The sequence below is a fragment of the Pseudorca crassidens genome, chromosome 13 (assembly GCF_039906515.1).
Source record: "Pseudorca crassidens isolate mPseCra1 chromosome 13, mPseCra1.hap1, whole genome shotgun sequence".
Classification (NCBI taxonomy): Eukaryota; Metazoa; Chordata; class Mammalia; order Artiodactyla; family Delphinidae; genus Pseudorca; species Pseudorca crassidens.
The window spans coordinates 1,804,562-1,832,494 of record NC_090308.1 but is presented as its reverse complement, the minus strand read 5'-3'; the positions used below and the strand labels follow the sequence as shown (position 1 = coordinate 1,832,494).

Genomic DNA, 27,933 nt, shown 5'->3' with positions numbered 1-27,933 from the left:
AAAGTTTTTAAACAAGAATCACCCATAATCCCATAATAAGGCAATAACCTCTGCGTAAGCCGGGAACAGATACTTTTGTCCTGATTTTTTTTTACATTTAACATTGTGTTAGATTTTTCCGATGTTAAGTATAAAAATAAGATTATTAGCAAATGGATGTTAAAAAATTGTGCAAGGAAAAAACTATTTTTGAGAAGGGAAAAAGACCGTTTTCTTGTGGTCGAAGAATTTCTTTCTGTTTAAAACTACAGGTCTTTGGAAATTAATAATTAATATGGAAGCTGACGTATTAAGAGTGTGTGCTGTACTAGTGTTTTATTGCTTTACAGACTGATTTGAATTGTTGATAGACTTCACTCTCCCTGTGCGTGTGTATGTAGCCACGCTACGCGTGCTTAGACGTTTTTCTGACAGCTGCAGGTCAGCTGCGCCCGTCACCGAGCGTGTCCTTAGCTCTGTGTCTGTTTTCCAACCAGGACCTGATGGAGCATGTGGTGGCTGTGGCGGAGAACACGGCCGACGAGCTGGCACGCAGTGACGGGCGGGAGGTGCAGCTGGAGGAGGACCCCGACCTGCAGCTGCCGTTCCTTCTGCCCGAGGACGGCTACTCCTGCGACGTTGTCAGAAACATCCCAAACGGCTTACAGGAGTTTCTGGACCCTTTGTGCCAGAGAGGTGGGTGGCGGTGCCCACACCTGGCATCCGAGCTGGCCCGCATGCGGGCGAGCCTTGCGCTCGTGTGTGTCAACCCACCCGCGTTGTGTGCGCCCTGTGTGCTGGAAAAGCTGGGGGTCCAGCGGCTTGGAAGGGAGCGTCCCGTGGGGACGTGGGGTCAGAGGCGTGCAGACCACGGGGTCCTGGGTGTTGCCCCGGATACCCTCGAGCTTGCCTGGTGTCAGGTTACAGCAGGAGGGACCTTGGCTGCCCCTCCCTCCTGGGTTCTGTGAGAGCCTGGGAGCTCCATCTGCCCCGTTAGCGCGAACCGTAAGTGTTGGTGCCCCCAGAGCAGAGCAGGCAAGAACAGCACCAGCGTTAGAACCAGACGGCCGGAGCTCTGACCCCACTGTCGCCTTTGACCTCCCCCGTGCAGTGGGCGTGTCGACGGTGCCACCCCACGGGGCTGTCTTGAGGATTGAGCAGGTGGCTGAGTGTGGAGCCCTTGGCACTGTGGCACGGGGCGAGCCCGTGCACGTCACGATGCCAAGCTCGCACGCGCGTGTGTGCCGATGCACCGGCACAGCGCAGCTCGCTTCCCGCTTTTACTCTGTGCCCTCTGTCCACCCTCTTGTTGATGTGTTCCGAGGAAGACACAGGCCCACCTGGGAGGCGCCGTGGGTCTGGTTCCAGGCCACGGCGATGAAGAGGACGCCGCAGGAAAGCAAGGCGCGTGGAGCTCTGGTTCCCAGCACGTGTGCGGAGGTTATGTTCACACCGTGCTGTAATCCGTCTGTTAGGCGTGCAGAAGTAGTACGTCTGAAAAGCAATGGACGGGCCTTCGATAAAAAAGTACCTTATCGCTGAGAAATGCTGGTCACCGTCCAAGCCTCAGCAAGTCTGAGTCGTCACAGATCGATCACAGGCCACCGTGACACACACGATGATAATGGAAAAGCTTGAAAGAGTGCAAGAATTCCCAGAATGTGACACGCAGACCTGAAGTGAGCAGATGCTGTGGGGAAAGTGGCGTCGACAGCCTTGCCTGGTGCAGGGCTGCCACAGACCTTCCCATCTGTGGGAAACAGTCTTTGCAAAGTGCGATAAAATGAGGTCTGCCTACCACAGTTACACCTGAGCCACGAGCTTTTAAATTAGACCGGATTTCACTTCTCGTCTGCTGCTTTTGTGTAATGTGGAGCTCAGATGAGTAGCAGAAGAGAAGCAAAATTTAGGAGTTAACTTTTCTATTATTTTTTTTTTGCTTAAATTAAGGTCCGTAGATATATAAATATATAAACTTAGTGTGACTTTTAACTTCAGTGAATGTTTCAGTCACCACAATAGGTCTTTACATCTTCAAAGGTTTTGATCGTTTTAAAAAATTCATTTTACAAAGGCTGCTGCTTGTAACGAAATGTGTTTGTACAGCAGCTGGCAGACGCGTCTGTAACCCTCCCCGGAGCGCTGACTGAGCTCTTGGTGCTGTCCTGGGAGAAGCACAGGCAGGGTGGGTTGTGGTTCTTAAAGCATCGGTGTGTGTGCAGGATGAAGGGGCGGGGGCAGCGGTGGGCTGGCAGAGCCCTCAGTTCAGCCCTGACTCTGGGACAAGCGGGGCGGAAGGGAGGGGTGCGGGCTGCAGGCACGTCTGAGAGAGCTTCAGTCGGGCAGCGGGAGTCCCTGAGCCGCAGTGGCCTGAGCCTGGGCCTGGTAGGGAGGTGGTGGCCAGGGCAGCTGCTCTGGGGCCGTGGGGCTGCTTTGGGGTGTCCTCCCTGCTCCCGTGGGCTCCCTGACACTCACGCAGCAGCCCTGCACCTTCGCTGCCGGGCTGGTTCCTGCTCTCCTGCTCTGAACGTCCCCGTCATCTGCCGTTGGGCGTGGCACCATCTCCTGCCAGTCCTGGCCCCCTATCTGCAAGCACACGAGCCGTGCTCCCAGTACTGGACCGTGTGCTGTGCCTCCATGGGGTCGCTCCCCGCGTCCACTCCTCTCCCTGCTGTCTGACTCCCGGCAGTGGCCCTGTTTTTCTGAAATTCCAGCCAGCATCCCTTTGTCTGTGGACTCAGCCTCTCCCTCACACTGCTGCCACCTTCCCCCCCCCGTGGTTCTCCCCGTCTTCGGTGATACTTGGTGCCAGTGTGTGAGCCGTCTGTGCGTCCAGCAGGACAGGCTGGCGGTCGTCTCCGCTCTCCGCCTGCTCAGTGCCGGGCAGAGGGCCTTCGGGGCCACGTGCCGGCAGAGCTGCTCTTCGGGGCCTTGTGAATAAGCCTGCGGAGGCTGACTCACCAGCCCCCGTGGGACGTGCTAGGCGTGCTGGGTACCCAGCTGCCGGCTCCACAATAGGTGCTGCGGAGAGGGTCTCGGCCAGCCCGGGGGCAGCGCCATCCTGACTGCACGATGCCATTTTTTCCGTGATTTCCCCTTAGGCTTTCCCGAATGATTCGTTGTGGAGCGTACGTGGTATTTCCTCACGGTCTAGGCGGCCCCACGCTGTTTTCATACATCTTAGATGATAATGTAGCCAAGTACAAAGCCACTTTTAAATAAGACTTACAGAGAACTGGGTGTTTTCTTCTATGACGTCAGCGGTTTTAATTCTTCATGCTCAATTTTTTTGTAAGCCAAGGAAAGAACTGCTGTGTGCTCTCAATTTACGTTCCTTTGGCTTTTTCGTGTGATACGATTCTATGAGAGAAGCTATAAAACCAGCACGGACTCATACCTGACCTGAGGTGCGTTCCTGGTGCTGAGAAAGTAAACCGTCTGTGTGCATATGGTCCAGACGTGCAAACCTGATGTTTAAAAAATTAGAAAATTACAACTGTTGACGTTTCAAAACCGTGAGAATTATGATTCCCTAAAGCATGGGAAAGAGAAGTAAATTGTAGTAATAATTCAATGAAACTGGATTGAAACTGATTTTTTTTTTTAAAAAGGACTAAAACTAAGTAAAAATAATTTTTGCCCATATTTTAATTGAGTATATTTGTGATGTCTTCTTTTCCCTCTACCACAAACAACCTCATAACTGTCCAAAGATAACAGCCCCCCCACCCCCACCCCCCCAGCACCCAGGTCGTGGGGACCAGGGCGTGTCTGGCAAGCAGTGTGCTCTTCGTAATTGTGAGCTGCTGCTAATAAGACCACTTTGGAGAAAAGAATTGTGCAGGGCCTGTGTGATCTGACTTCGTCACGAAATCTCTGAGAAGCTCTGTAAGATCTGACAAATGAGGAACGACGTAGGCTTAGTTTTGTAAAGATGTCATTTGTCCCTGATGAACATATCAGAGATATTCTTTAAAACAGTATAAAGTGATTCTAAATTTTCGTTTGGAAGAAATTTAAGTGAGTGTGACTTGTCAGAAAATGTGGGCAAAGAGTGATGAGAAGGAGGCCAGTCCTACCCCAGAATTGCTACACGAGTGGAATCAATCGTTTGCCCCAGTGCGTGAGCCTGTGCGCAGACGTCTGTGCTGGTGCCGTTCTCTGGCCCCTCTTTCCTTCCCTGTGTTAGAGATTCTCAGCGTGACTGAGGAGCTCTTAGTTGAGCAGAGCAGGCCAGTCTGCAAGGAAGCAATTTCCATGCACTTCTGTAATTTTTCATCGATGTAAGGGAAAAAGTCTTTGGAATAAAGAAGAGGGGAGACCAATTTCACTTCTCTGCTTGGTGCTGAAATTCCATTGGACCAAAGCAAATACGCACTTTTAAATGTCTGATGATGCTTTTTTCAGAGAGAGTAAAAGTAATTCAGGAAGATAAATGTCATTAGGCGTCATGCAGTTGCTGCTTTCGGTTGCTTCCCTTGTTGAAGATTATGGGTCCGACGTGTGCTTTGCATTCTTAACAGTTTGCCTGTTTTCTCCGCAGGATTTTGCAGGTTAATTCCTCACCCACGCTCGCCAGGCACGTGGACGATATATTTTGAAGGTGCAGATTATGAGAGTCACCTTACGCGGGAGAACACGGAACTGGCAAGTATCGTGACAATGACAGATGGACAAGGAAAAGAAGCGGGTGCCTTACGATTTGAAAATATTTTCTTTATTTTCAGGCCATGTCTGTATAGTTTTGTCTATAAACAAATGGTACTTTTAAAAATAAAGCATACTTATACCCACAGTTAACATCAACCATAATACCTATTTAAAAAATATATTAATATAGTAGTCTCAATGGGTTTTATTAGAAAAGTTTTCTTTGGTAAAAGTATTTTCTTTTTTCTAGTCAGTTCTGCCTTGTCTTAAATGTGTGCCAAATCATTTACTAATATTTTGTATCTTTCTGAAAGAGCGGTCATCCCGGCATTCACTAGCCTCATAGATTTTAGGGAGAATTCTGCCTTGCTTCCCACAGAGAGTTTTAAACGAGAAAGGGTGCTTTTCCTTGTCTTAGAAAGTGGTGCCAGACCAGAGTTGTCATATGCCACGTACACTAGCAAGTCATTCCAGGAAAAACACAAACAAATGAAATTTGTCCTTTAGAACTTTTTTGTTCCATTCCATTTACCTTAAACGTTACCTTAAATGTAATTGCCTCTTAAGCCACGTAAGGGTTCAGGGGAGCCAAGCAGAGTGACCACACGTTGGGCAGGTGACCGTGGGCGGGGTCCGTGTGCTACGTGCGACGGATGTGGCAGTCAGTCCCCTGGCCCTGACACCAGTGTGCCCAGGCCAAGATTCAGGGATTCTCGTCTATGCAAAACAGCCACAAGTCTACTGAAGCTTTAGAAACTTCCTTGTGGTGTCCTAACTTATTCCTTACTCGAAACATTGTGCCTAGTACTTACCTGATTTCTAAGAAACCCAGAGTATGTAAGGTGACAACACTTAATGTAAGGTGAACAGTGTGATGTGTTTTGTATATTAAATTCAAAGTAATTATTTTTGCTTAGTAGCAAACTTTAGATTTGAGCATCTCCAAAAATTGAATTAGTTGGTGATTGCTGTTACACCAAGTAGATCACATTTAAGTACCGATACAGTGAATGTGCCGCTAATACTCTTTACTAGCTGTTGTTTAGCTCATAGCAAGTAACAGCAGCAGCAATTTCTAATTCCCAGACGTCATAGAAAAACAAGTGCCTTAGATGGAATCACTGATTCTTTTCAACTTTCTAGTTTATTCATGGATCCCTGAGAAGATTTCAGGTCTTGATATTTTAAAAAGCTTTGTCACCTAATCTTATTTATTTCCCTTAAAATATTATCATCCAGACTTTGGTTCTGAATTAACAAGCCGTGTGTACAGTCACCACTTCTTGGCCACGTGCCTGCATACTTACGTGTTTAACTAATTAAATTCTGTCAGCGTGGGCCCTGGGAGTTTCTTCTTCACTTTTGTTGGCTCTTTCACGTGCGGTAGGACATGTACAGGACATGGAACTTCAGTGGCTAATTTTACTTGCTCATGTGTTGGTGGATCTGTTCAAAAACTGGCCTGTCTCATTGGTCGGTAACTTATTCCCCAGCCACGGGCTTCACAGAATCATGCAGAACTTTGGGTCCCACTGTCTGAAGCCTGTGGCTGCTGTATTTTTGCTGTTGAATTTTCTTAAGAGACAGAGATGTGAGATCATCTTTGTCGTCACTGTTTTTGCAGTCCTCCCCATAGACAGTGTAAAGTAAGTGTAAATTTCTTTTTTAAAAAACACCTAGTAATTGGCGCTGAAAGATAATAAAGTAAAAATTTAATTTTATGATCAGGTTTTTCTCATGTGATAGTAATGCAAGGTTAGTTTTATTTTATAAATTAAGTTCTTTAGATAACATTTAAATAGCATCTGTGATGATTCATCTTTAAGGCTCTGGAGTCAAGACTATTGGTATTTACTTTTCCAGGTCACTCCAGGAGGAGTATCTGTGTTCGTTGATTTTTACTGTTTCCTTTTCCACTCTCCGTTGGTTTCCTCTCCCCACTACCGGAGAGAAAACGAGTGACCGAGTGGCGGTCCTTGCGTTTCAGGCCTGTGGTAAAGTTCTGTTTCCATCTCTTAGGCTCAGCCTCTGAGGAAAGAACCGGAAGTAATCACGGTGACCCTCAAAAAGCAGAACGGGATGGGCCTCAGCATTGTCGCAGCAAAGGTAGGACGGCACAGGTGGTGGCCGGGCTGCCAGCCTTCATTCTTGAGGCCTTGGACCAGCAGCTGTCGAGGCCGAGCTGCGCGTCCAGTTCTGCGTCTGGGAGGGGGCGAAGGCGTGGGAATGGAGCCCCGGGCTCGCTGCGTTCCCGGGGTGACTACTCCGCGGACGGGCCAGGGTGCGAGCTCCCCAAGCTGGGCAGGTGGTGCTCCCGGGGAGCCAGGGCGGGAGGGACCCGACACCCTGCTCCCGTGTCCGTGTGCAGCGGGCCCCCGGGTCCCTGGCCCCCCGCTGGCTGCAGCTCCTGGCAGCAGGGGTCCTAGAGGCCGCGAGCCGCGTGCACGCGCCACACGGGCACTGCAGCAAGGGAGCACCGCACGGCACGGCCCTGTCTGGGGAGAGCGGAGGGGAAAGAGGGCCTTCGCTCATTTTGAAGACTCTCCGTTGACAGGTGGGGTGTTCTGTTTCTCAGAGAAACGAAAGGGTTTGGAAGGAAGAAGGGACATGGTGCAACCGAGATTGTAGGGCCTCGGTGTGCAGGAGGCAGTACAGCGCCGGGACTAAAGCAGCCAGAGGGCCTTGGTGTGCAGGAGGCAGTACAGCGCCGGGACTAAAGCAGCCAGAGGGCCTTGGTGTGCAGGAGGCAGCACAGCGCTGGGACTGAAGCAGCCAGAGGAGCTGAGCCTCTGCATTAGCACGTGGAAGGCAGGTGTGGTCTGGGGCACAGCATCACCTGGGCTCACCCAAGGAGGCCAAGGAGCCAGGCCAGAGCCTCGCAGGCCAGGACTCACGCTCACCCCTTCCAATGCGGTCCCGCTCGTGGGCCATGTTTCCCGCCTGTCGTGATCAGGTGGGCCCACAGCTCAGAACGCTGGGGGATGTGAGCGGGAAGTTACAGGCCACAGACTGTTCTCCTCTTTGCTCAGCGAGTCAAATGCCCATTTTCAGGGCGGGAAAAAAGTTATTAGGATAAAAATTACCCCACCATACTCCAGTATACAGGAAAAATGTAACGTCCGCATTTTCTGATTTTTACATGTATATATGTATATAAAAATCTTATTTCAGATACGTGTCTTACTTCAGATTTGAAATTCTCCTGATCTCTTTCAGTACAAAGCTACCTGTCTTCTGTAGGTTTAAGTAGGATCTACATAAGTGTCTCTGGGCCCTTCCCTCTGGCCCGAGTCCTGAGTGTAGCGAACAGTGAGGCACCGCATGAGCGCCCCCCAAACCCCCCCTGGCCGGCCTCTGGCCTCGCCCGGCTGCCAGGTGTCCGTGGGCAGCTAGGACAAGGAGCCAGGCTGGGAGTCGCCGTCCAGCCTTGTCCCCGTGCCTGCGGTTGCCGGCGAGAGGCAGGAGCGAAGGGCGCTAGCCCCAGGGCTCCGCTGCGCCAGGTGCGTGGCCAGGGTCGGTGAAGAGCAGCCGCAGGAAGCCCTCTCCCTGCCAGCGCGGAGTCGGCGTCAGCGAAGGCCCCCGAGGAGATGCCTCGTGCGCTGGACCTCGGAGGGTGAGCCGTGAAACCTGGCGGAGGGGCGGGCACAGGCTTTGCGGCCCCGGGGCCAGCGCGCGGAGGCAAGGGGAGCCCTTGGAGGCGGCCCGAGAGCAGGCGAGGCCGGACGCCGGGCAGCAGGGTCTGCAGGCCCCCGTGGGGCCCAGGCGGGCAGACGCTCCGCTCCGCGGACGTGTGGTCACAGCGGGAAAGCGGGCAGGGCAGTGGTCAGTGAGGCGTGTGGCCGGGTCCCCAGGACGCTGATTCCAAGAAGCCCGAGGGCTTGCTGCAGTTCAGGCTTTAGAGGGAGTAGCCGCTGAAGGGCTCACTTAAGACGTGGTGGCGTCAGAGTGCAGTCCTGAGAGTTTATTCCTCCTGCCTTGGAGAGCGTGGTCCGGGGGGCTCAGAAGTGCAGCCAGGGGCTAGTGAGGGAGCTACGCCTGGTTTTGCAAGTGGGAGGAGTGTCCGCTCAGCGGGGGAAGGAGGTGGCGGCGGAGACGGAGGCCGGGCAGCCGCGGCAGCACGTTTACTTGTGGACCAGTGTGGCGTCGCTGGGACAGACACCCCTGCAGGCAGCCGGGCCCCAGCGCGTCCGCCGCTGCAGGGCTGCCAGCTTCCGGTGCGCCTGCCGGGCCCCGGCGCGTCCGCCGCTGCAGGGCTGCCAGCTTCCGGTGCATCTTGGGCGCTGATGTGTATTCGTTGAATGGCAGCTTTCACCTTGGCTGTTGAACGGGGTGTGTGTAGTGAGTGGAAGAGAGAAATATCAGTGTATCCCGGGTCTGTCTTCAGCAGCTGGGCGTGTGGGCGTGTTTACTGAAGGTGGAGCTCCTGAAAAGGAGCACGTTTTGGCAGGGAGAGAATCGAGAGCTCAGTTTTGAGCGTGTTAGATTTGAGAGCTGGGTGGATGCCTGTTGAGCTGGGCAAGCGAGCACGTTATCGCATGCATCGCCGGATACCCGAGTGTGGAACTCGGAGGGAGGGTCAGAGGCATAGGGTGCTCTAAGGGGGTAAGAGCAAGCTCTAGTAACCAGATGGCGTGCCGTTTTCAGGCATGAAAAAGTGTGTCAATGTCTGTTCTTACAATGAGACACGACTCCAGCAGTTCACCTGTGGACTCCATGGCTTTTTCTCCAGCAGAGCTGTAGTCTGTCTGGTGCTCACAAAGGAATGTTGAGCAGGAGTGAACAAGTCCTGTGATGGGCCCACGTTGCTGAAACGGCGCTCTGTGCCTGATGCCCGGCTAGGGCTGTGCCAGCCCTCATGACAGCGCAGGTGGCCTCGGGAGAGTCCAAGGCCGTGCGGCGAGCGCGGGCAGCCGGGGTGCTCGCAGAGCTCTGCGTCCTCCGTGGTGGGCGCCCGGAGCAGAGCGCTTCCCGCCACACGCTCAGTGTGCCCGCACCTCGAGTCTCGGGGAGAGGAGCCTGTGGGGCGTTTCCAGCTGGTCCCTGAGGATCACACAGTGCCGTCACCTGTCATTTTGTTCCTGTTAGACACAGAAGAGCCCGCGGCCGCTGTGTTGAATTTTACCCCCGTCACCCTTGCTTGCGTCTGTGTGTTTTGGTCTTTTCCGTGAGCTCCTGCGGCCTTTGTGTTCGGCTCCGTTCTTCTTTACTTCTTCCTAATTAGCATGTGGCCTCGCGGCCGTGAGCCTGGGCAGGGTTCTGATGTCAGCCCGCCGACGTCCCTTCCAGGCTGCGGCTGTTTTATGGGATCCAGATGCCTTGGAACCGTCGTGCGCTGTCCACTCTGTGAAACCCTGCTTTGGGGACGTTTGGGGCGCTACTTCTCACTCAGCTGAGGGCCGGCATGGTGCTTCCTGTTTAATTTGGATTTTTTAAATAGCAACCGTTCCCTCCTTTTTATTTTTCTAGCTCTTTTTAAAGTTTAATAAAGTACAAAGTAAATGAAACTCTGAGCTTGCCCGGTTGCGTGAGAGTCCGAGTGCTGCATCAGTCTGGCTGGAGTTGCGCAATGCTGTCCGGGTTGTGGCGTCCAGCTCAGCTCCGTGGTGGCGAGCCTGGAGAGGCCGGCTGTGTGCCGCTGTTGCCACCGGGGGAAGTAGACAGTTGTGTTTCAGCTGGAGAAGCTGGTGCGCCCGAGAGACCAAAATGTGGCTCTCTGTTGTCGGAAGAGCAGAGTCTGTGGTGAGTCTCTTCGGGGCCGTGGTGGACGCGGATGTTCTCTTTAGAGTCTGCTTTCCCTCCGCGGTAACGTGCTTCAACCTGTCCGGGGTTCACTCGCCCGTGCAGCAGCCGTGTAAGGGAGCTCGTGATTACACACCCAGATGTTTACTGCTCTGTAGCTGAGCACTATGGGTTCCTGAGGTTCGTGAAGCTCTAAGGCTTCTGTGTACTTTTTATACAAGAAAAACCATTAATCTACTCCTGCCGGTTGTAGTATAGTGAAAGTTGCTTGAAACAGTGGAAGCTGCTGCTGTAGAATTTGCCCAGGACATGCAGGAATCTCCACAGTGCAACTTCTTCTGGGCCGCTTTAGGTGCTTTTTACTGCAGACTTTCTCCAAAACCTGGTTTTTCTAAAAGTGAGCATAAAAGTGACAATTTGAAAGGCACTTAGGATATTTTACTATTTTGTTTAAAAATGAATGGTTAATTGAATCTTAGTTTGTGCTTTGACTATATACGGTTTTTAAGGTTTTAAATCTTAGCTTAAAACACAAAATAAAATTCCTGTGCCTTAAAAAGGAGAGTCTAAAAGCAGCGTTTATTGATCACACTGCCTTTTCACCACTTACAAAGCGAGTGTGAGCTACAGTTTAGGCCTTTAAGGAATTTGAGACCTTCACCCTATGTTCCTTGGTGACCTTATTGGGACCAGGTGGGAAAGACCTAGTCAAAGAAATGAGTTGGGAAATTCTCAGTTCCCTTTTAAGATCAATTCCAAAGTACCAGGTGACTGCAATTACTCCCGTGGACATGCCAGGAATAACTTTCCGTTAAGTTGTGCGAAACGACCGAGTGCCCTGCACGGCTGTTGGCTTATGAATTTGGAAACAATGTTTTATATTTCTGTCCTAATAGTAAATTATATAAAAGAACAATGTTTTACCTATACATTTATAGTAGTGGCCTACGTGCAAACTTCTTGGGTCCACTGAAATAACTGAATTCAATTACAGTATTAAAATAATGTAATCGGAAGAGTCACGTTAACCCTGTAAAGCAGAGCCCTCTTTTCACGTGGTGGTTGGTACCCGTAGAGAACGACGGTATTTGCAGGGTCCCCGGGTGGAGGGATTGGCTGTGGAGCAGCCCAGTCTGGCGAGGCCCAGACAGCCCCGGGGCACCTGCCTGAGCCGTGGGTCACCTTCCTTGTCTCACTCTTGAGCCACAGACGCTCTGAGGCTCCTGGGGAAGCTGCCCCTTCGCCCTGGAGAACCCTCCTCGCGCCCTGGGGAACGCTCCTCGCACCCTGGGTCGTGCGCCCACGCTTCCGGGCTCCAAGGCCTCCTGCAGCCCATCTGGAGGGCCCAGTTCAGAATCAGTGTGGTTTGCTTCCTTTACTTTATGGAGAGTGAAAACATAGATGACACAGTGTTGTTTGTTTGTGCTTTATGCAAACGGTAGAAGATGGGCAGAGCTGACCCTGGAGCGTGCGTCTCTGGCAGAAAGGGCACTTACCACGCAAGTGCCGTCCAGGCTGCTAGGGTGGAGAGTGTCTCGGGTATGAGTTTGAAAACTGATTGTTTCAGAACTAAGGTAACGCCTACCAAAAAGAGAGAGCCTGACAATGTTTTAAAAACTCTAGTCTGAATTTTAGTAGTTTATGAATCAGAACTCTTGTCTGACTAGAACTAAAGCGGCTCCGAACACTGAGGAAGGGGCGGGTGGGCAGAGCGTTGTACTGAATCTGCCTGATGAGTTTTAAATACTCCTGGCTCTCAGGTCAGCCCAGCCCACTGATTGTTTGAAAGCCATTCGCCAGGGTGCAGGCTGTTTCCACGCCGGGAACAATAGGCTGAACCCATGCTGCTGTGGCTGGCCAGTCTGTCTTCCTCCTGCTGCTGCCTTTTTTTTTTTTTTTCGGTGGGGGCGGGGATTGTGTTTTAATGATGTTTTTATGCTGTAACTCATATCACACTCCCACACTCACTCAGACATTGCAGCTGGAATGTTTGAAGCGGGGTTCCTTCTGACTGAGTCTCTCTGAGCGGGAGGTGAGAGCACCTGTGCTTCAGTCTTTCCCAAGGTGCCTTAGAAGACTTAGAGCAAACAAGGTATTTGGGAGCAGCCTTTTCTAAACTTGTAGCCGGTTCTCATCGGATACATAAGGCAGCTGACTGACAGGTGCGTGTTTCTTTCAGTTCTGGGGAAAGCGCAGTGCGGCTTCTGCTGTCTGTCGTTCTGTTTGGGCATCATTTTTGTCAGCTGACCGCCATTCTCTCGTGTACCTATTCTGCAGGTAAATTCCAGGTGTGGTTGCTTCACCCCCTTCAACCTCTGCCCTTTCCTTCTCTCCTCCTCCTCGCAGACTCCTTCTCCTCAAGCCTCCTTCTCTCCCTTTTAAGGGAAAGGAGAGCACCTCCAGGATGCACTTTAAGGTTAAATACTGAGACCACACAGGAGTGACCTGTGTTATTTCACTTTAACTGCTTTTTTCAGGACTGAGGATCTAGCCCTCTGCCTTCTTTTGTGCCCCTGGCTAGTGTGTGTGGTCCCCATTCTCTAACCTCCCAAAATTACGTTAAAGGCCACAAATGCCAAACAGCAGCTCGAGCGCTGTACTGCGTGTTCCCCTCATCAGTGCCTCTGGAAGGGAAAGTGTGGTTGTGGTTTTTTTAAATGGACTTTTAATATTTAATTCCAAAGTTGTGTCTAGTGAAATTCGTAATTCCTGATGCCTTTGGAACACATCACTGCTTTCCAGAAGACAGTTTTTAAAAAGGAATTTGATTTGTCAGGTGAGGAATGGGTAGTTCCAAATGGTTATGCTTATCCTGTTCATTTTAATTTTACAAATAACACGGACCAAAAATACAATAATATCTTTTCAAATGCCGGTTTAGACAACTTTAGGCAAGTAATTCTTAAAATACTTTACTCTTTATATATTTACTTATTATACTGTGGTTCTCTTCTCATCGTTGGAAATCAGGGTGTGTAATGTTAGCGTATATATTGTGTTGCAGTTAGACCTTGTTTTTACACAGTTATCTGCATAATTATAGATTATTGCTAGTATCTTTGGTTACTAATAACATAGATATGCCATGAAAAGCTTATAGTTTTAGAGCAGTGATGTCCAGTAGAAATAGAATACGTGGGCCGTGTAGGTAATTCAGAATCTTCTATTAGCTAGCTACATGTAAAAAAATAAAAGAATCTGGAATTAACTTTAATAGTGTGTCTTCTTTTATGCAGTTATGATTTCAACGTGTAGCCGTGTCGGTCGTTAGTGAGACAGTTTAGATTCTTCCTTTGCGCTCAGTCTTTGAAGTTGGGGCGCTTTGCGCTCGGTCTTTGAAGGTGGGGCGCTTCGCGCTCGGTCTTTGAAGTTGGGGCGCTTCGCGCTCGGTCTTTGAAGTTGGGGCGCTTCGCGCTCGGTCTTTGAAGGTGGGGCGCTTCGCGCTCGGTCTTTGAAGGTGGGGCGCTTCGCGCTCGGTCTTTGAAGGTGGGGCGCTTCGCGCTCGGTCTTTGAAGTTGGGGCGCTTCGCGCTCGGTCTTTGAAGTTGGGGCGCTTCGCGCTCGGTCTTTGAAGGTGGGGCGCTTCGCGCTCGGTCTTTGAAAGTGGGGCGCTTCGCGCTCGGTCTTTGAAGGTGGGGCGCTTCGCGCTCGGTCTTTGAAGTTGGGGCGCTTCGCGCTCGGTCTTTGAAGGTGGGGCGCTTCGCGCTCGGTCTTTGAAGGTGGGGCGCTTCGCGCTCGGTCTTTGAAGTTGGGGCGCTTCGCGCTCGGTCTTTGAAGGTGGGGCGCTTCGCGCTCGGTCTTTGAAGGTGGGGCGCTTCGCGCTCGGTCTTTTGAAGGTGGGGCGCTTCGCGCTCGGTCTTTGAAGGTGGGGCGCTTCGCGCTCGGTCTTTGAAGGTGGGGCGCTTCGCGCTCGGTCTTTGAAGGTGGGGCGCTTCGCGCTCGGTCTTTGAAGGTGGGGCGCTTCGCGCTCGGTCTTTGAAGGTGGGGCGCTTCGCGCTCGGTCTTTGAAGGTGGGGCGCTTCGCGCTCGGTCTTTGAAGGTGGGGCGCTTCGCGCTCGGTCTTTGAAGGTGGGGCGCTTCGCGCTCGGTCTTTGAAGGTGGGGCGCTTCGCGCTCGGTCTTTGAAGGTGGGGCGCTTCGCGCTCGGTCTTTGAAGGTGGGGCGCTTCGCGCTCGGTCTTTTGAAGGTGGGGCGCTTCGCGCTCGGTCTCTGAAGGTGGGGCGCTTCGCGCTCGGTCTCTGAAGGTGGGGCGCTTCGCGCTCGGTCTCTGAAGGTGGGGCGCTTCGCGCTCGGTCTCTGAAGGTGGGGCGCTTCGCGCTCGGTCTCTGAAGGTGGGGCGCTTCGCGCTCGGTCTCTGAAGGTGGGGCGCTTCGCGCTCGGTCTCTGAAGGTGGGGCGCTTCGCGCTCGGTCTTCGAAGTCGGGGCGCTTCGCGCTCGGTCTTCGAAGTCGGGGCGCTTCGCGCTCGGTCTTCGAAGTCGGGGCGCTTCGCGCTCGGTCTTCGAAGTCGGGGCGCTTCGCGCCGAGCTGCACATTTTGGTCTGGGCGAGCCGCATCCCAGCGCCCAGCAGCCCCTGGACCTCGTGGCTGCCGCGCCAGACACGCCTAACGTGCCTTCGCCAGCGAGCGTCTGGAAAGCTCTCTGCGTACGTTCCTCTTGTTGGCCTTTGGTCAGTGCTTAGGCCGCTCATCCTTACATTCTTCTAATGACAGATGTGATGCCTTGATACGTAGCAGCAAAAAGGTATAACTTGTGGACTCCGTTTTCATTTCTTAATTAGAAAAGTAGAATTACCATAAAATGAATTTTAATTTTGGGCGTATGTAAATAAAAGAGGAACTTAATAGAATTTGTCGAGTAAATTTTTTTAAAGTTCAGTCTTACTGGGCTAGTGTGTGCATTTTTGTGTAGAAATGAGACATAAGTGGTTTAATATTTCTGGAATTAATAAATTTTGCTTTATTCATTTTTTTTATCATAGTCTATAACGTTTTTGTTTTTATTCGGATGAAATGGGGTGGGAGGCAGAGCGCTCTGTAATGTTAAGGAACGATTATGTCTTTTCCAAGAGCTGACCTGTTCCCAATACAGATGGTAGTGGGTAGGGACCCACACAGCTCACCAGCTCCCCGTCTCCCCAGTCACGGGGGCCGTTCCAGCCAGGGCTGCTCTGGCCAGAGTGAGGCCTTGGATCACCTCAGCGTTGCTCAAAGATTCCGGTCTTTGGGGTGGAAGGTAACTAAACTATCCATGGCGATTTTATAGAGAGAGAGAGGGAGAGAGAGAGAGTGTAAGGAATTCCGTAGAGTTCTTTCATCTCCAGGTGGTATATTCATCTTTGATTTTGTTTTTCTAAAGTCGTTACCGGTGGGACTGTAATTTATCTGTAGAGCAGTTGCATTTACAGATTTTTATGGCCAGTTTATAGTCATGAGCTACCCACGAAGTACAGATAAGATTCAAATAAGGAGAGATGGGAGAGATCCAGCCTGGAAAGAGGGAAGGGCCCCCCCGTAGAGACAGGCAGTCTGCAGAAAGGGACACGCTGACAGACGTGTAGGCAGAGTGCTCTGTTAAGTAAGGAATATTCACTAGGTAAATAGTGCGAGGTTGAGACCACATTTGGAAGATTCAAATGCCAACCAAAGTTTGGATACCTGTTAGAGCAGCGGTCCCCAACCTTTTTGGCACCAGGGACCGGTTTCGTGGCAGACAGTTTTTCCACGGACTGGGGGGGTGGCCCAGGCGGTGATGTGAGCGGTGGGGGTGGATCAGAGCAATGGGGGGATCCGGAGCGGATTATGAAGCTTCCCTCGCTCGCCCGCAGCTCACCTCCTGCTGTGCGGCCCGGCCGTTGGGGACCCCTGTCTTCGAATATTACTTATGTATCTCCCTACCCCCAAGAGTCTTTTTAAAAGATCATCTTTTATCATGGTGCTTTGTTGATGACTTTTAACTAAAGTCAGTTTTTATGACGAACCTTCAGTAGAGCTTTTAGATGCTCGTGGTCTTCTGAATTGAGGTCTCTAATAATCACGACCTCTCGTTTTTCCTTGTGACAAGGAAGCATAAATAGAACTTACTTGGAACTAAAAGGAGCGGCTGTGACTTAGAATTTAGGTAACTTCCCGTCATGCGAGGCAGTAAGTCCAGCAGTTCTTCAGCGCCGTGCCTTCCTCGTCACCTGCTGCCTGACAGCGGTGGGTCCGAGTGTCTCAGAAATGCTTGAGGTTTCTAACTTTTTACACCAGTAGCTCCGCAGTGCTGTGTTGCCAGCTCCCAGATAACGCACATATCAGCTGCTTCTTAGCCGGCCAACGTATTAATTCAGTAAGATTCTGGATTTCCCCAGAGAGGGTTTTTAAAATAAGGAGTTGACCCCGTTGTTGTAGCCTGACTGCAGGGATTTTGGGAAGCGGCCCTGGCAGGGAGCTAGGGGAGGAGCCGCCTGTAACCGTCTGAGGGAACACAGGAAATCCCATGGGAACATGAGCCAGCGAGAGGTCGCATCCTGCCTGGCCTTGGCAGGGTGAGCGGGCCGGCAGGTGGGCCTAGGGGTCCAGTGATAAAAGGATTTTGGCAGAGCCGTTGCATCCGAAAGTCGTTCTGTGTGGTGAGAACAGCATAAATAAAAGCAAGGACCTGGCAGCCGGGGGTGGGAGGGGGGATGTGCAGGGCAATCAGGTGGGCGTGGTGTGCTCGAACTTGAACTTGGGCGCTATATGCAGGAGGCTTGTGCCCACTGACAGATAGCTGGTGACCTGTCGGGTCAGGAGAGCTTTGTTGGAGGCGTGCGCTTCCGGAAGGGGAATTTTGTAAGGCAGGTTGGATAGAGGGGGCCAGCGGGCGAGTCGTAAGGAGAGTTTTCCTCATTTTGCCAGAATTTTTCTGAAATTTATAATGGAAACTAATGCTTGTTTAAAGATGTGGCTTCAATAAAAAAAATTTTTAAATGATGCTGTTAAATATCTATTACAGGATCGGTTACTTGAATACTTAGAACTTAGGTTTATTAAATTTCGTATTGCATGTAACGCGTAATAAATTATCTGTTTAAAAACATTAGGCTTTGGGGTTATTTCCGTGCTGCTTGCAGCTCATGTGGAGTCTGCTGAATTCAAGCCTGCGTATTAGTTGTCTAAAATACAGGGCGGTCGTGAGATCCTAGAGCCTGGTAGTTACCCGCAGCCGTGTGATTACTGGTCTAAAGGAAGAGGTTGAAGACAGGAAGTAATAATGTAGTGAAGCTACAGTTTATCGTGGACGTGCAGCCGGGGCACCTTCCTGGAGGGAAAGCTGTGACTAACGGAGGCCCTGACGGGTATGCAGCGAAAAGCGCGTTTGCGAGTTCTTGGTTTATCCGGAGGAAGCAGAACAGCATTTTCATGGTTTTCTTGTACTTTCTATTTTGTGACTTTAAAAAGATAAAAGTTTTCTTATCACTTTAATTTGTCCAAATAAATGAGATTTTTTTCTTTATTAATAATAATCTTTCATACCAGAAATGGGGAGGAGGGCTTGATTTATTGTTTTAAAATATCCAAATATGTATTTGGTATTTTGTTTACATCAGTTACTAAAAATACTGTCTTACTGGTATTGCTGCTAGAGATTTCTTTTGTCAAAGGTAGTAGTGATTGACTATCTTATTAAAAGTACAATTTTTATTATCTAAATTACAAGGACAGTATTGCATTCCCAAAAATTAATGCTTGTGAAAATGTAGTGTGTCCATTCACACTAAAAACTGGGATTTTGAAGTTTAATAGTCAGTCAAATAGAGAGCAGAAGAAAAAAGTAACTATGCTTTTAGAACCTTTCCCCCAAAATCTGGCCTTGTTACCAGGAAATAATCACGCAGCGTTTGCAGAAAAAGATAAAGAGGGATTTTCAGTACCCCGGTCAGAAATATTATCTGACATCCGCAAAGAAAACTACTCTAGAATATGAGCTCCTTTGGGGGTGGGGACGTGGCGAGGTGTCTGTTTTGTTCGTTCACGTACCCAGAGAGCTTAGGGTGGTACAGGCATTCAGTGACTATTTGCGGAATGAACGCAGCTGTTATTCAAAGAGCCCAATTAGGTAATTAATCATAGATTACATCGAAGTATAGAATGTTATTTGAAGGAGTCATTTAATTAGGCAATATAGGAGGGGTGCCCACTTTAACAGATGGGGCAGGGGGGCTGCCCTAGAAGTAGTGTCCCACGGATCATCTTAGGCCTCAGGTTCAAGGCAACCATATTGGCACAAGGGAAGTCAGATGAGAGCTGTATTTATTGCTTTTTTGCTAAGCGATAGGCTAAAATTCAGAAAGTTCCCGTTTATTGAGTGACTATATATACACACATGTACACACACGTGTGTGTGTGAAATTTCAAATGTACCCAGAAAAGTACAGTATTTCCCCAGTATGCCAGTAATTTTTTACGTGAGGCAGAAGGGCCAGCTGAGTCCTCGGGGCATGTGGTTGGGTGTCTGGACCGGGCAGGAGACGTGTAATGAGGCAGGGTGGTGGATGTCGACGTATAGACAGACAGAAACGGAGAGGGGTCTTGAGGGGAACAGTCGGGAAACCTCAGCCAGAGGGTCAGGAGCTGCTGAGGAGAAAACGGATTTTACTTACCGTGTGTAGAGCTTTTGTAGAATCAGCTCCCAGATAATGTAACCCCAGGAAACCTGGAGTGGAGCTCTTGTGTTGAGGCAGTGTGTATGGTCTTCAGAAAGAGGTAAGTGGTAGGTGCTCTTAGGCTCACAAAACGGCACCCCTGCTGGGTTTTCCCTGAGGCGGGAGGTTGGGCAGACTGCCCTCTTTTACCCTGTTCTGTTAACTAAAGGGAAAAATAAGTTTTCAAGTGGAAATTTGGGAGTTCCAGAGTGTTGTAGAAAATTGGTGTCAATTAAGTCATTGGTTGAACTATCTTTATACCTTTCTGTGATACCTTACGTTTTTGCTTTTGTGATAACAATATTTCATAAGTACTGAGGTTCGAGCTGAGAAATACGTTCTCAGTTGTAGAATATTGGTAGTGACATCCAAATGACGTTTCATACGTATGAATGCTTCCTTTGGTGGCCCTAATAAATTATCTGAAATTCAGATGTTACGTTGGAGTTGTAACGTCCAAATAGAACACTGGCGATTCTGTGAGGCAATTGTATCTATTTCTTCCATCCGCCTCACAGAGGTTCCTCGCCCGTCCGTGATGTAGCGTGCAGTGAAGCTAGTGCACGCGCGCGTGCTGCGTGGGCTGGTGCTTGTAGTTCAGGACTTCCTTAGGGTTACAATGCGTGATCCTTAAATTGCAGCAGTGTAGAGTATTTTCTGCATAATTGTCTCTCCCTAAGTCCCTCTTCTTGTTTGCCACAAGAAGGTTTTCCTTGTTTTAGATTTTAAACTTTACGGGTGTAAGGGGAGGTGGGTAAGCTTTGGAACGCAGAAACCCTCTGGTGAGCTGCTCTTGTATCGAGGTGAGCAGCAGTGCTTGCTGCGAGCGTGGCCCACGTACACTTGTGCCGCCAGGACTCACCTCTGCCTGCAGGACTGCAGGTCGGTCGTGGTCACCTCGCCAGCTGGCTGGTGATTGACTGATTTTTCAGAAGTAGTTTTTCTTAATTTGGAAAGACAAAGTGGGTGCATTTCCTGTTAGTTTCTTTATATTTACCGGAGTGTTGATTCTATTAATATAGTTTTCACAATTCTAATTTTCATGTAAAAACAATAGCTGAGACTTTACTTACAGTCATCTGTATGCATGTTTTATTTTTACGTTTCTTACTGTGTATTTTCAGTACGGTGTTTTCCACCTTGTTTTTGTTTAGGGTGCTGGTCAAGACAAACTTGGAATCTACGTCAAGTCTGTTGTAAAAGGAGGTGCTGCTGACGTGGTGGGTATGACTCTTAAAGCGGCCAGCTCTCAGTGCGCCGTGTGTTTAACAGACGACATGCGATGTTCCGGCTCTTTTAGTCTGTGGAAAACCCAAGTCTGAGCGTACTTACCGTTGGCTTCCTCTCCCCCCTTCTCCCTCTGCTGTCCCACCCTCCTCTCCTGTCTGCATGCCTTCCGGGTGTGTCCAGGACGGGCGGCTGGCTGCAGGTGACCAGCTCCTCAGCGTGGATGGACGGAGTCTGGTAGGACTCTCTCAAGAAAGGTATCGTTTCTTTATTTGTTTAAAGCTTAAGAAGAGCACTTTTTAGGGATATTTCATATTAAATTTTGGAATTGGAAGACGAAAAACCATGCTAAAAACTATGCCCTTCCTCTCTAAGTGTAAAAGTCTTAGTGTACATGAAAATTATGTATTTTAGTCTGAATACGTTTCTTTGACTCTAAGCACTTGCTGAAATTTCTGGAAGTCATCTACTGTTCTTATTGATAGTCAGAGGGAGGGAGTCTGTCAGAACTTGACTCAGGCTGGCGGGTGAGGCCGGCGGGCGTGCTGGCCTCGCCCTGACCACAAGCTGCCGTGGGGACAGGACGGGTGCCTGAATCACTTCTCTTACAGCCGTGATGCTCTCTTCCCAGGGCAGCAGAACTGATGACAAGGACAAGCTCCGTGGTGACGCTGGAAGTAGCAAAGCAAGGAGCCATTTATCACGGTCTCGCTACCCTGCTCAATCAGCCGTCGCCCATGATGCAGAGAAGTAAGGACTGCGGGTCGCCGCCGCCCCCATTGACTGCTGCCAGTCGTAGCTCATGCTTACTGATCACCTGCCGTGTGCCAGGCTTTTTCCAGTCGTGGCCTCGTCTAATACTCACAGACCCTGTGGAATAGGCCCTGTTGTCGTTACTACCCCGGTTTTAAAGAAAGACACGAGGCTGAGCGCGGTGCCCAGGATTACTAGATCATGGGCTGCGGGGGCCAGTCGCGCTATGGTGGTGGTAGTTTATTAGGGCCCCCCCCTGGCAAGAGCCACTGACAACGTGCACACGCCTGGTGACTGCAGGGGACCCCGCACGTTCCACATGCCAGCGGCACTCGGGGCCCTTGGTCGGTAGTAAGTGGAGGAATGACTTTTCATCTTTGACAGACAAACACACACGGGATATAAAGCCTTCAAAGAACAAGTAGAATCCTCTCCCGAAGGAATGTGTACACGCGTGTGTACGAATAGTTGTTTCAGTCTTGCATGCTCTGAGATAGGGCATGACTGTTATGTAGAGAGTTCACTTTAACTAAAAAGCTCAGTTTTTGAATGAATAATTCGTTGGTGGGAACCGTGGTTTTTGTAGTACATCAAAAACCTCAGAATAAAATCAGTATAAATGTGGGGCTTTGTAAAGAATTAGCTGAGAAACCAGGGGAAAACCATGATGATGCCCATTGTCTGTGAAATCCCCACATACTTTGTACGTCCTTGGCTGGCTGTGTACATCCCCAGAGCCGGTGCCCTGGGCGAGCCCGGAGCCCATGCCTGGTAGTGACTGCGGCCGAAGCGCTGAGAGCCTGGAAGACAGACACAGGCCTCCACACGGCACTGTGGTTGTGCTTTTTTCATGACATGGTGCTTAACATATGGTTGTCTGATGCCTTAGTTTATAGTCATTTGAAAGAAGCAGACTAGGTGATGAGTTTAGGACCAACGGGGGAAACTGTTGGAATAAGTACTAGGTCAGGGCCGTGGAGTGAGAGGACAGGAAAGCTAGAAAGTAAAGAGTGAGCGATCACAGCAGTGACACAGCGGTTCCCGATGAGGACAGCAACCCTGGGTGACTAAAGGAATTAATACACGTTTTAAAAACTGAGGGAAGCGAGTTGATGTTTCAGCCAGAAGAGTCACTTTAACAGTAATCCTGTTGCCTAAGCAGGTACGCTAGTGAGAAAATGAGCTTTGAAAGAGTAGTTTCTCTCGTCAGTGACCCTTAAATGTTGCTTCCTTTGAAAACTTCCTAGAGATTCTTCAGAAAGATTTTACTTTTATATAAAAATCACCTCATTTCTTCTGGTAAAAACATTCTTACTTGCGGAGTTTTAAGTATTTGTAGCTTCACCTTTCCTTTAAGACTAAACGGTGTTTCAGATAAGATCTTGAACAAAGGAACAGGTCTTGAAGGCGTTTTGATTTCAGTTTCAGATCGTCGTGGATCAGGTAAACCCCGACCAAAGAGTGAGGGTTTTGAGCTCTATAACAATTCAGCTCAAAACGGGTCCCCGGAGAGCCCTCAGATGCCTTGGGCAGAATACAGCGAACCAAAGAAGCTGCCTGGCGACGACAGGCTGATGAAAAACAGGGCTGACCACCGCTCCAGCCCCAACGTCGCAAGTAAGAGGAGCCTCGCGGCCCTTCTCTCATCGAGACGCGCGCCCCGCCACGTGCCCGCTCACAGCCAGAGGGAGGAGGGCGCCCCGGCTTTGCTGCGCGTTAAAAGAACATTATTACCTGCGTAGATTAGCCACCTGGGATGTGTTTTCATGAAAGATGCTACAGCTAAGGTGCTAACAGGAAATAAAAACTAGTCCGGGAACGTCGATTCCTGGATGCTCCGGGCAGGTACACTGATGAGGGGGGAGCACAGGTTGCTGGATGCCCCGTGGGGCAGCAGACAGTCTTCATGGTGTTAAAGGGTTGTCAGCAGGAAGCAGCAGCTTCCTGGGAGGAGACATGCCCCAGATACCAGGTTCGCAGATACAGCTTCGTGGCTCCGGGCTCTTGATGATTCAGGAGGCGGGAGTGGGCGAGGTGAGCCCTCACCTCCACGCGCCTTGTTTCTGTGTCTGTGCTCTCGACACCTCGCTGGCGGCGTGCAGGTGCCCGGCGCGCGGTTACTGCCTGTAAAGAGCTCTCGCGATGTTACGTCGGGCTTGTTTATTTAACATTAGCTTTCTTTCCTGTTTTCCACCAACAGATGAGCCCCCTAGTCCCGGCGGGAAAGGCGCCTATACCTCTGGGACAGCGGCCAAGATAACGTCCGTCTCCACTGGAAACCTCTGCGCTGAGGTCTGAGACGTGAGCACACAGATGCTCCGACAGCAGACCCTTGGGTTCCCCCAGGGGGCCTGAGTTATCTAGGAAAAAGTTCTCATGGTTTCTGGTTCCTGAGTGTTTGGGTTTTGAATTTTTAATATAATGGGGAAATGAGCTTTCAGTTAGTAAGTCGGGGCAAAATAAAATGTTTTTAATTATTCTCAGTCCAGGATCCGGCACTTTAAATTTTTAACACCGCTTGTAAAATACACGGATCCTGCTTTAAAAGCGGGCCTTGGAAATTGGGTCGGTCTGCGGTGCGGACTGCGGAAAGCTCAGCTGCCTTCCCTCTGCCCGTCTGCAGGAGCAGACGCCCCCCCCCCGAGCCGAGGCCTACCCCATCCCGACGCAGACCTACGCTAGGGAGTACTTCACCTTCCCAGCCTCCAAGTCCCAGGACCGCACGGCTCCTCCTCAGGACCAGTGGCCCCGTTACGAGGAGAAGCCCCACATGCACACGGACAGCAGCCACTCCAGTACTGCAGTCCAGGTGAGAGGGGCGGGGTCCCGACACGTCCTTGGCCCTCGAGGGGACCAGCTTGCGGGAAAACGGAGGGATTTCCGGGGCACAGCTGCCATTTTCTGCAGAGCAGCACTGCTGGTCCTCTCTTTGTTTCTCTCGGGTTTCGTGGTCACCTGAGGAAAAGAGGGCATAGGAGGGAATACTGAGCGTGAAAGGTGGTTCTCTGCTCTCTTGCTGAAGGCTTCACTAGGGTCTGTAGGCGAGGCTCACTGATCCTGGAGTGGGGCGGGGGGGGAAGCAGGAGGCGTCCCCGGCACTCGGCGCGCACCGGCGGCTGTTCCAAGCCCCGGGAAAGCTGAGACGGCCGTGGTCCCGCCCGTGAAGCTGAAGCTGAAGCTGGGGTGGGACGCTCTCCTAGACCGTAATCACGGGAGCTGGGTTCTGAGCTGAGGGTACGAGGCGCGAGGAGGGTTGCCTCGGCAGGGGCAGCGTGAGCGAGGCCGGGAGGAGCCCCGTCTGACGGGCCCGGGCACGAGTCGCCTGGCTGTTCTGTTCGCCCTGAGGCAGACCTCCTTCCGTGCGTGGAGGCACGGGGGTTGGACAGCGCCAGGGACCTGCATGCCTACGGCCTGTGAGTGCTGTTTGCCTCGGCCTCCCAGCGTGGGTAATAAGCACCGGAGGAGGGCCAGGGAGCTGAAGGGTCACTTACGTGGATGGTGAAATGACCAAGAATTGGACAGGACTTATCGCAGGGGGGCGGTGAGTGGGCACCAGCAGCGAAGTGAAGTCCTCGAGGAAAGCGAAGGGTGGCCTTGTTGTCACTGGGCTGCGAGGGCTAGCGGGCGTGTGGTCTGGATGCACCAGCTCCAAAGCTTTGTACTCGAGAAGCGCCGTCCACACGCAGCAGGCAGTCTGGCCGTGCTTTCATGTGAGCTGCAGGTCGTGCGCCCAGTAGTCAGAGAGCTGTGCTTCTGCGCACACGGCAAAGCTGTAGAAAATGTGGGAAGTACATGTTCCATTTTTCTAGCAGGCTGCTGGTTTTTCAAGTGATATATTTCATTTTTTTGTTCTTGGTGTGCCTTTTGAGAAAAGGGAAATAGTTTATTTTCCAGATTTGTGTCTTCAATTTCTACTCATTAATAGGGCTGGAAAGAAAACTGTTTGGCTGGGACATCATTCATAGCAGATCATTTTCTGGGGGCTTCCCTGGTGGCTCAGTGGTTGAGAATCTGCCTGCTAATGCAGGGGACACGGGTTCGAGCCCTGGTTTGGGAGGATCCCACATGCTGCGGAGCAACTAGGCCCGTGAGCCACAACTACTGAGCCTGTGCGTCTGGAGCCTGTGCTCCGCAACAAGAGAGGCCGCGACAGTGAGAGGCCCGTGCACCGCGATGAAGAGTGGCCCCCGCTTGCCACAACTAGAGAAAGCCCTCGCACAGAAACGAAGACCCAACACAGCCAAAAATTAATTAATTAATTACTAAACAACTACCCCCAGCATCTTAAAAAAAAAAAAATCATTTTCTGTCGCATCACGCCACTTTCAGACATGCCTCTTCCACGCGCAAGACTAGCCTCGGAAGCAGGTGTACTCTGTTTCGTACATGTGCAGTGGGTGTGTCCCTCAGATCATCCCGCCGCCTTTCTGAGACTCGGGTACAGGCTCATCCCTCCTCGCCGCGCCCGGCTCTGTCTGTGCGCTCGTGGGCCCGTGGGCCCGTGGTCAGCTGGCGGGACTCGGAAAGTCGCGGATGGATCACGTGGCTAGGATTTGATAATTAGTCTGAATGCTAATTAGAATTTTACTGCAGAGAAGTAGTTCTTGTCGCTCTTCACGACACAAGACTAAGCACATTGCTCTGCTCAAGGTCAGCCCCATGTCTGGCACCGCAGTGCAGACGCCCGTGAGGCCCCAGGACAAGGACGGTGCCGGATGTGGAGAGCCCGAGCCTTCGTGCATTTCGCTGCTTGGCCATTGATGTGGACAGGACGCGCCGCTTTCCCTTTTCCCCTTTAGCTTTCTAACAGATACAGACGTCCTCTGGGAAAGCACCGTCGCGGGATTAGCGCTGGGTGCGGGCAGCCTCGGCCCGTCCTGTACGCTCACCGCACACTTCCCCTAACACTCCTTTCTTCCTGAGCTGAACTGTTTATGTACTTTCAGTAACTTCTGACGGTGGCTGAAACACAACGGTTTCCCGTTTTCTTTTTCCAGCGCGTGACCCGGTCCCAGGAGGAGCTCCGGGAGGATGTCGCGTACCACCTGGAGCGGCAGAGGGTGGAGGCGGCGATGGAGCCCAGGTCTGACGGCGGCGACGCGTGGCTCAACCAGGGCTCCTCGCTGGGCTCCAGCACCTCCAGCCAGGAGCACCTGGGCCCCCCTTCCAAGGCGGGCACCCCCGCGTCCACGCTCACCAAGAGCGGCCCTGGGCGCTGGAAGACCCCAGCCGCCTCCCCGCCGGTGCGGACCGACCCGCCCCCCGGGCACTACGGCGATGGGGACGGAGTCCCCGCGGACTCGCCCCTCCCGCCGCCTCCCACCGGCGCCCAGGCGGCTGCAGAGCGGAAGAAGCGGGAGGAGCAGCAGCGCTGGTACGAGAAGGAAAAGGCGCGCCTGGAGGAGGAGCGCGAGCGCCGGCGGCGGGAGCAAGAGCGCAGGCTGGGCCAGCTTCGGGCGCAGGCGCCGCCCCCCGGGCCCCCGCCCCCCGGGCCGCCCTCGCCCGCCGCCCCGCCGGCCCCTGCCCGCGCCCCGGACACCGTCATCCGGGAGCTGCAGCCCCAGCAGCAGCCGCGCACCATTGAGCGCCGGGACTTGCAGTACATCACGGTTAGCAGGGAGGAGCTGGCCTCCGGGGACAGCCTGTCCCCCGACCCCTGGAAGCGGGACGCGCGGGAGAAGCTGGAGAAGCAGCAGCAGCTGCACATCGTGGACCTGCTGAGCCGCGAGATCCAGGAGCTGCAGGGCAAGGCCGAGCGCTCGGCCGAGGAGAGCGACCGCCTGCGCAAGCTCATGCTGGAGTGGCAGTTCCAGAAGCGGCTGCAGGAGTCCAAGCAGAAGGACGAGGACGACGAGGAGGAGGAGGACGACGACGTGGACACCGTGCTGCTCATGCAGCGCCTGGAGGCCGAGCGCAGAGCGCGGGTAACGGGGCCGGGCGGGCGGGTGGGCGGGCACGCGGCACGGGCTCCCAGCCTCCGCGGGGCGTGGGCGTGGCCGGAGATGCTGTCCTGCGGCGCCGGGGCGAGATGCTCTGGGCACGAGTGCTGGAGAGGCGCTGGTTCTGCGCGGTCCGACGGCGCTTGACAGCTGTGGGGCGCCCACTGGCTGCGGCCGGCTGGCTGGCACGTGGGTGGAGAAGACGCGTTAATAACCGGTGATCACCGTGATCAGGGGTTGGCAACGTGTCTTTCAACGGCTGCAGAGTAAACGTCTCTCAGGCTCTGTGGGCCGGACAGGCTGTTAACTGCCCCGCTCTGCCGCCGTCGCCGGCACACGGAGGCAGGCGTGCAGTGCCCTGAAGCTTCATGCCGGGACGGGCTGCTCCTGGTCTCCATGGTCCGTGCTCCCCAGGGGTAGCAGAGGAGCGGTTCACAGCTCAGGGTCAGGGCCGGCGTCACGGCCCAGATAGAGGGAGACTCTCGAGTGTTATTAAAGTGCTAAGCAATTATATTTCAGTGGTAGCTTAAAGGGAGTGAGAACTTAGAATTTTATTCATGGTTCTCCATGTTATAAAAATAACTTCTATTCGTTTTGTGTCAAGTCAAAGAAGAAAACTTAAATTTATATTAGTTTAATGCAGTCGCTTGTTAAAGTGCCGCATCTGAGATTCTCTGTTACCCTGTGTATCGGGACAGTTGTTGACAGAGAAGCATTTACTGGTATTAACTTGCAGTGAGTGCTAGGGACTATTTTACGTTAATGCACTTCAGTGATTTTTTTTTTTCAGATATAATGCGGTATTCTGAGAAAAAACAGCAAAGGGCATGTCCTTTTTGTCTTTTGGATTTTGTTTCTAATTCCACCTCTGATGTCATCTGTACTGGAGACCTAAACCAAGGGTCTCCTGTCCCGTCAGACCCTTGAATCTTTTCAGCTCAGGATGAAATTCAATCCTAGACCCTCGGCAGTGAGTGCCTT

At 51.8% G+C, this 27,933-nt stretch overlaps 1 protein-coding gene across 16 annotated transcripts in view; it reads left to right on the top strand.

Moving 5' to 3' along the window:
- Positions 1–27,933, top strand: part of AFDN (afadin, adherens junction formation factor) — a 139,633-nt gene that overhangs the window by 95,046 nt on the left and 16,654 nt on the right. For all 16 annotated transcript variants that reach the window (XM_067701531.1, XM_067701541.1, XM_067701528.1 and 13 more), the window contains 10 exons: positions 477–675; positions 4,523–4,626; positions 6,649–6,735; positions 20,188–20,253; positions 20,444–20,517; positions 20,892–21,010; positions 22,436–22,630; positions 23,214–23,305; positions 23,637–23,822; positions 26,011–26,937. In XM_067701531.1, the coding sequence (XP_067557632.1) occupies positions 477–675; positions 4,523–4,626; positions 6,649–6,735; positions 20,188–20,253; positions 20,444–20,517; positions 20,892–21,010; positions 22,436–22,630; positions 23,214–23,305; positions 23,637–23,822; positions 26,011–26,937 (2,049 nt within the window). The remainder of the gene's footprint in view (positions 1–476; positions 676–4,522; positions 4,627–6,648; positions 6,736–20,187; positions 20,254–20,443; positions 20,518–20,891; positions 21,011–22,435; positions 22,631–23,213; positions 23,306–23,636; positions 23,823–26,010; positions 26,938–27,933) is intronic.